General features: G+C 44.5%; 1 protein-coding gene across 3 annotated transcripts in view; it reads left to right on the top strand.

Moving 5' to 3' along the window:
• Egflam (EGF like, fibronectin type III and laminin G domains) overlaps positions 1-6330 on the top strand; it is a 161898-nt gene extending 155568 nt beyond the window's left edge. For all 3 annotated transcript variants that reach the window (XM_013349706.2, XM_026783669.1, XM_026783668.1), the window contains 3 exons: positions 1532-1615; positions 5011-5114; positions 5816-6330. In XM_013349706.2, the coding sequence (XP_013205160.2) occupies positions 1532-1615; positions 5011-5114; positions 5816-5970 (343 nt within the window). In that variant the 3' untranslated portion in view covers positions 5971-6330. The remainder of the gene's footprint in view (positions 1-1531; positions 1616-5010; positions 5115-5815) is intronic.
• Positions 6331-6358: the final 28 nt, after the last annotated feature.

The raw sequence follows: 6358 nt of genomic DNA, 5'->3' as shown, positions 1-6358 counted from the left end.
GTGTGTGTGTGTGTGTGTGTGCCAGTGTGAACCATAGTGCACACATGGAGATTTGAGGACAGCCTGTGGGAACCAGTTCTCCCCTTCCACCATGTGGGTCTTGGGACTTGAGCTCGGCTGCCAGATTTTGGAGAAAGCACATTTCCCCTCTAAGCTGCCCTACAGGCCCACAGCCACTCTTTCCTTCAAGACCCATCTGGCTTCCCCATAAGGAATCATCACAAGCCTCACCTGCTGGCTATTTTATAAGAGACATTTGATGTGGGAAAAGCGGGCTAGAAAGTGGTGCAGACTTTAGGGTCTGGGTGGCGGCTGTGTCCCATGGTTTGGTTAAGTCTCCACAGCTTCTCTTCTTGATGGAACGCTGTGGCTGTGCTGTTTCCTTGAGACACTGTTATGAAATGAATGAGCTATAGAACTTTCTCTGGGAAATCCAAGTGCTTTCTGTTCTCACTCTGTTCTCAGAACAAGGGTCGCGAGTGATCTGGAAGGAGCCAGTGTCTCTCTGGAGCCTTCCTCGTCCCCCTACCGTGTTTAGACAGCTCCCTTCCCAAGTGAGGGCAAAGCTGCCCCTGTGGATCCCACTCAGATCAGCACGTGATCGGATGGTGTCACTCAGGGGAAGTCTAGGCAGCTGGCTCCCTGCCCAGGCTAGAGTAGTCGCTCACTGAATTTTTTCTGGATTGAATTAAATTAGTGTAACTGCGTGCTCAGTGGGTCAAGAGGGCTGTCTCTTGGTCAGCACACCCATGTCTTCTGATTCCTGGAGGGTTTCAACGTATCAGGGAGTTAAAATGCTACAAGAGCTGACATCAAAGACAGCAGGGCAGAGGATGCGAGAAATCCCATTTTATATCTCACCTCTGTGATTTCAAAGTCTCTTCAACTCTTTAGAGTTCAGCTTACTCTTCAATAACGTTTTTTTTCTTTCTTAAAGTGAAAATGTTTCATAGCTTCCTAGGACTTCTGTAATAAATTATGATGAATTTTATCACATTAAAAAAGAAATCAATGCTTGTACACTTCTGGAGACTAGGAACCCAAAATTCAGCATGTTGCCAGCACTGCTTCCTTGGCAGGATCAAGGGAGGTTCTTTTGGTGGTTCTGGCTGAGGTCCTAGTGCTGGCTGGCAAACCTTGGTGTTTCTAGCTCTGCCTTTACCCCACGTACCCTTTTATGTGTCCCTGTGTTCAAATTTCTTCGAATAATGATACGTAAGTCATATTGATTGATGGCCCCTCCTACCCAGTGTGACTTCATTGATTCAATTGCATCAGACCCTCTTTCCAAACAAGGCCACATTCCGAGGTTCAGGGTGGACAGGAACTTCAGAGAAACACTGTGTAAACCATGCGGATGTTTATCCCACCACAGTTGAAAATGTAAAAATTCCTTCATTCATATACGAACCTGGAAAGTGCCAGCCTTTTTTAACTGTGAGTTAAGGACATCGCTCTCTGGGCGAGCTTTGACAGTGAGAGTCTTTGTGAACATTTGTGTCTCATTGTTCCTTTCCTTGTTCTTCCTTAGCTACAACCTAGGCAGTGGTGTGGCTTCCATCGTGGTGAACGGCTCCTTCAGCGATGGCCGGTGGCACCGGGTCAAGGCTGTCAGGTGAGCCCCTGCCAAAGCGAGACAGAGCTACAAGAGGGTGGATGTGTGCCCAGCTTCCTTTCTGTCCTTCTGCCCTCTAACCCAGCTTCACCTGGCATCCTCATGTTGCTGCCAGTATCCACCCATATCCCCTACTGACACCAATGGGCAGAAACTGAACCCCAGTACCTGTATTGTGTGGATATTTACTTAACACCACATTGCACTACATAAGAACATTTTCATATAAGTATCTAATGTATGCCACGTTCATCCCTGCCGTACATCAATCTTCTCCACCCCTTCCATTGGCCCTCACTTTGGGCCAATGGGACAATTTCATCTCTACTTCCATGTCACATGTACACATGTGATTTTATCTATCTACAAATAAAGAGACCACAAAAGAGAAAAGACATGACATTTGTCTTTTTGAGACAAGTTTGCTTTGATTAATATGATAATCTCCAGGAGCATATATTTTCCTGAGCAATGTCACTTTGGTTCTTTCTTTCTGACTGAAAAAAAAAATCATATATTTGCTAACCATTCTTTGGTTACTCGGCACCGAGGTTGCTTCTGTAGCTTAGCTCTTATGAATAGCACTGCAGCAGACATTAGTGTGTGAGCATCCCTGTGATGTGTAGGGTTGGAGTCCTTGGGGTTTTCCCAAGGACTTGTACAGTTGGATCCTTAGATTTATTAAGAGATCTCCTTATTAATTTCCGTAGCGGTTGAACTAGTTCACATTCTAACCAGCAAGCTCTAAGAGTTCCTTGTGGTCCATATCCTTGCTAGCATCTGTTGTTATATGTGGAACACACTTTTTAGGGGCTAAGTTGGAGTGGGGCCTTAAAACCCCACGAGATGGAAATTAAGGGGTATGAAGACCTTAAAGGATGCTCTGAGTGTCCTTGCATACGCAATCCTCCCCTTTTGAAAAAAATGTTATTATTATTAGAAATTATTAATATTAAATTATTAATATTATTAAATTATTAATGTTATTAATATTATTAGAAATCATGAATGTTCACCTAGCCCTCGTAACGTAACCACGCCCTCCCAATGCTAATTGCCAAGCTGACTTTTGATTAACTTCAGGCAGATTGTTCCTGAGCCTTTACAGTCTTGCCGTGTGTGTCCTTATTCCTAACCATATGTTTTTAGAAATCAGAGAGCAAGTCCAAATCAGCAATGCTAGTAGCATGTGTTAAATGAGTCCAAAGAGAAAAGAAGCTGGATAGAGATTCTGATTGCAGTTCCCTGAAAAAAGGAACATAACTCTTGCTGTGGAATCAGCAGGCGATAGCCAGTGTGAGGCCTGGGGACCATGGGGGCTCAGCATTGTCAAATTCCTCTTCTGCTTCCACGTAGGCTGTGTTGAGCTCATCCTTCTCGAGCCTCCTGCCCTCACCATGGGGCTTGCCTTAGAACCTCAGAAGGTGCTGAGGACACAAAAGCAGACTTAGGTTTATCTGCTGCCAGGCAGCCCAAAAGACCAGATGCATGGGTAGGGATTTTAACAAGTCTCCAGTTCCATTTGTTGAAAAAAAAAATGGTTTCCTGTATTGCATATTTACAGATTTGGATCTCATTTTTTCTTTCTAGAAAACAAGTCAAAATGCAGAGTTCAACCTAACCTGAAAACATTCTGAAGTGAATGGCTCATTCCCTCTCTCTCGTTTACAAAGGACATTGCACGCAGGCATGTCCAAAGGAATGTGCAATGCTTTCTTTGGTTCACAGCACCAACCACATTAGTCTCAACTGCTCTCCCAGTAGCATCGGGGAATAGACCCTGCTTATCACCTTGGGTCAGAATGGTTGGCAGACTAGTCACACACTGTAGGAGAATTTAAACCTTCATAGTTACTATGGTTTGAAGATACATGAAGATACACAATGGTAGGGTCACCAGTCCCTTCCTAGACATCTAAGGAAACATGTTAAATGTGTTTCCCCAAACTGTATAAATTGCTGTGGGCAGAATCTAGATCAAAAACATTTCTGTTCCACCCCAGGCTGCAGCCCACCCACAGGGATTTCAGACGTTTGGGAGAAATAATGCAGAGGAATGTTCCCTCAGAATAATGTCGTATGCCAGAACATCGAGCTTGGCATGCGCGGAAAGCTCAGTAGACACAGCCCCTCCTGTTGACATCACTGATTTCATTTTTATCATGTCGTGGGGTACAGTGAAGGCTGGGTAGGAAATGGAGCCAGCATGATGGGTTGGAGTATCTGTGAACTGTGAGCCGACAGGCCTCATGGAAGTGGGGTCAAGGCTATAGCTATCACATATGGCAAGAAGGACTGGGTTGATGTCTTAATTCTCTATGGAAGGGCAGAGACAACAGAATAAACAAAGAGGGAGTTGCTAAGGGGAGGGGGCTGCTTTGCGCACTGTCTTGCTTTGGATGACTTTGGTCTTGTAAGCATGACACCTAACAGAGTAGAAGAAATGTCTCATTTATCCAACCACTTATGCCAGATAATTGAGACACTGTGCTTTACAACAGTTCATATTCACAGAAGTTTAAAATCTGTATGTTTCATTTTTTTGTGGATTAAAAACAATCATATGATAATATGTGGGTTAGCATAGCAGCAGGCCCCTTATCCCACCTTCATAGAGCAAGATGTGTGTAAGGTACTCTGTGCTTTGCATGCAAAATAGATGGGTTCCACGATAACTCTGGAAGTCGATCGTAATTGTTATGATTTCATATAAGGGTTGCTCATGGATCTGTTAGTATGAGCCATACACTATTCCAGACACCTGGGACATATCATTGAGGAAAACCAAGACCTTGCCTTGGTGGTCTTGCATTCCTCTGGGAGGAAAAGACAAGTAGTGAGCAATAAGCATAATGAATTGTGTATCACGGAGCTCAGAAGGTGACTATACTTTTTTCCAATCTAAGATAAAAGTGATTAGAAGGTATATCTTTTAACTCGTTAGTCTAAAAAGAAGGAAAAATGCCATAACTGATTAAATCAAGTAAGTGGAAATAGTTTAGAGCAATGGGGTGGGTGGCAGTTCAAGCAAGACAAACTATGAAGGTCATTGTCCATCATAGCATCCAGGTAGGAAGGCCTAAAATTCATTTCTAAAATATAGAGGACCCAACAGGAAGAAATTCTTGAAAACTCAGGGAATGAATAGTTGGTATCAGGGAGTGATCCAGGGCTGGTTCTACTTCCCATGGGGCTATAAAAGCCGGCATTTTGTGTGTGCACGTGTGTGTGTGTGTGTGTGCACGTGTGTGTGTTTGTATGTGTGTGTATGCAAGCTTTACAACATCATCACTTAGCACATGGTATATACTTTTGTATCTCTAAATCCAAATGACTGAATTAACTCCGACGATGATTGTTTACTTCGTTTGGTTTCCGTTTACTTTGCTTTGCAGGGATGGCCAATCTGGGAAGATGACGGTGGATGACTACGGAGCCAGAACAGGCAAGTCACCTGGCATGATGAAGCAACTCAACATCAATGGGCCTCTCTATGTGGGTAAGTGACCTTGACCAAAGCTCAATCCGTCAGGGATTTTCCTCGTTAGACCTTTATTTGCTGTCCCTGGGCTGTGTACTCAACAGGGTCAATCAAATACCTGGAAATCAGGAAGCTGTCCAGAGAGTCCATTCTCCCATGTTCTGAACTTCTGACTCACGGCTGAGGAGGCAGGAAGGAACTCGCTCACTTTGCCTCTGTGCTCTGAAGTCATCCACCAGAAAAACCATGCTTTTCTTGTTTATAGAATGGGAACTTTCTAAATATAGCCCACATGAGTTCTCTCTAAGGAAGGAGGATCCGGCTCTGTGTCCCCTCTCAGAATAGAATGAGTAGAATTCCTATAAATGGCTAATAATCCACTACACTGACAAAAATAAACATTAATTAATACCCTTTGTGGTGTTTAAGTGAGCATAGTTGAAAGCTGCCAAGACAGTACCTATGGACATTATATAATATTTCAAAATCTATTGGAGAGCTACTCGGTTTTAAAGATTGTCAGTTGAGGCAGAAATCACATCTGAAATCAGCCTTTTTAAGTGTTCATAGGTGTATCCAATTGGTCAAAATCAAACTAATACTTGCGATGTTCTAGGCAGTCAGAGCTTGACCAGGGCACACTAAATAGACCATACAGAATCTCCAGCTGGTGACCCCTCATCTTGCCTCACTCTCTCCTCCATCTTGGCCCCCTGCAGGTGGAATGAAGGAAATCGCTCTGCACACGAACAGACAGTACATGCAAGGCCTCGTGGGCTGCATCTCTCACTTCACACTGTCCACCGATTACCACATTTCCCTTGTGGAGGACGCTGTGGATGGGAAAAACATCAACACTTGTGGGGCTAAGTAACACCCGCCGGCCTTGTCCAAGGGACACAGCCTCTATCGGAAACATCCCAGGGGCCCGGAGACCCTGCCTGATGCTGCACAGAGGTCTGGGGATCGGGTGTGCTTCCTGTCACCAAGGACAAAGTACGCCCTGGTGGGAACCAAGGCTGGAGGCCCTGGGTGGCCTTCTCTGCAAATGCTCTGTGGGCCAAACCCAATGGACTATTGTGGATAAGAAGCACTGGACATTGTTGTTCGACATATAGAGCCTGTGAGAGATCATACATCAAACCAAGTTCCAGAGACTGTCTGCTGTAGCTCAATAACTATGCTGTGTTAAAGAGAGTGAGAGCGAGTGAGAGAGAGAGAGAGAGAGAGAGAGAGAGAGAGAGAGAGAGAAGAGAGAACCC

Source organism: Microtus ochrogaster, chromosome 19 (genome assembly GCF_000317375.1).
Source record: "Microtus ochrogaster isolate Prairie Vole_2 chromosome 19, MicOch1.0, whole genome shotgun sequence".
Classification (NCBI taxonomy): domain Eukaryota; kingdom Metazoa; phylum Chordata; class Mammalia; order Rodentia; family Cricetidae; genus Microtus; species Microtus ochrogaster.
The sequence above is the reverse complement of the archived record's forward strand: the minus strand, read 5'-3'. Positions and strand labels throughout refer to the sequence as shown.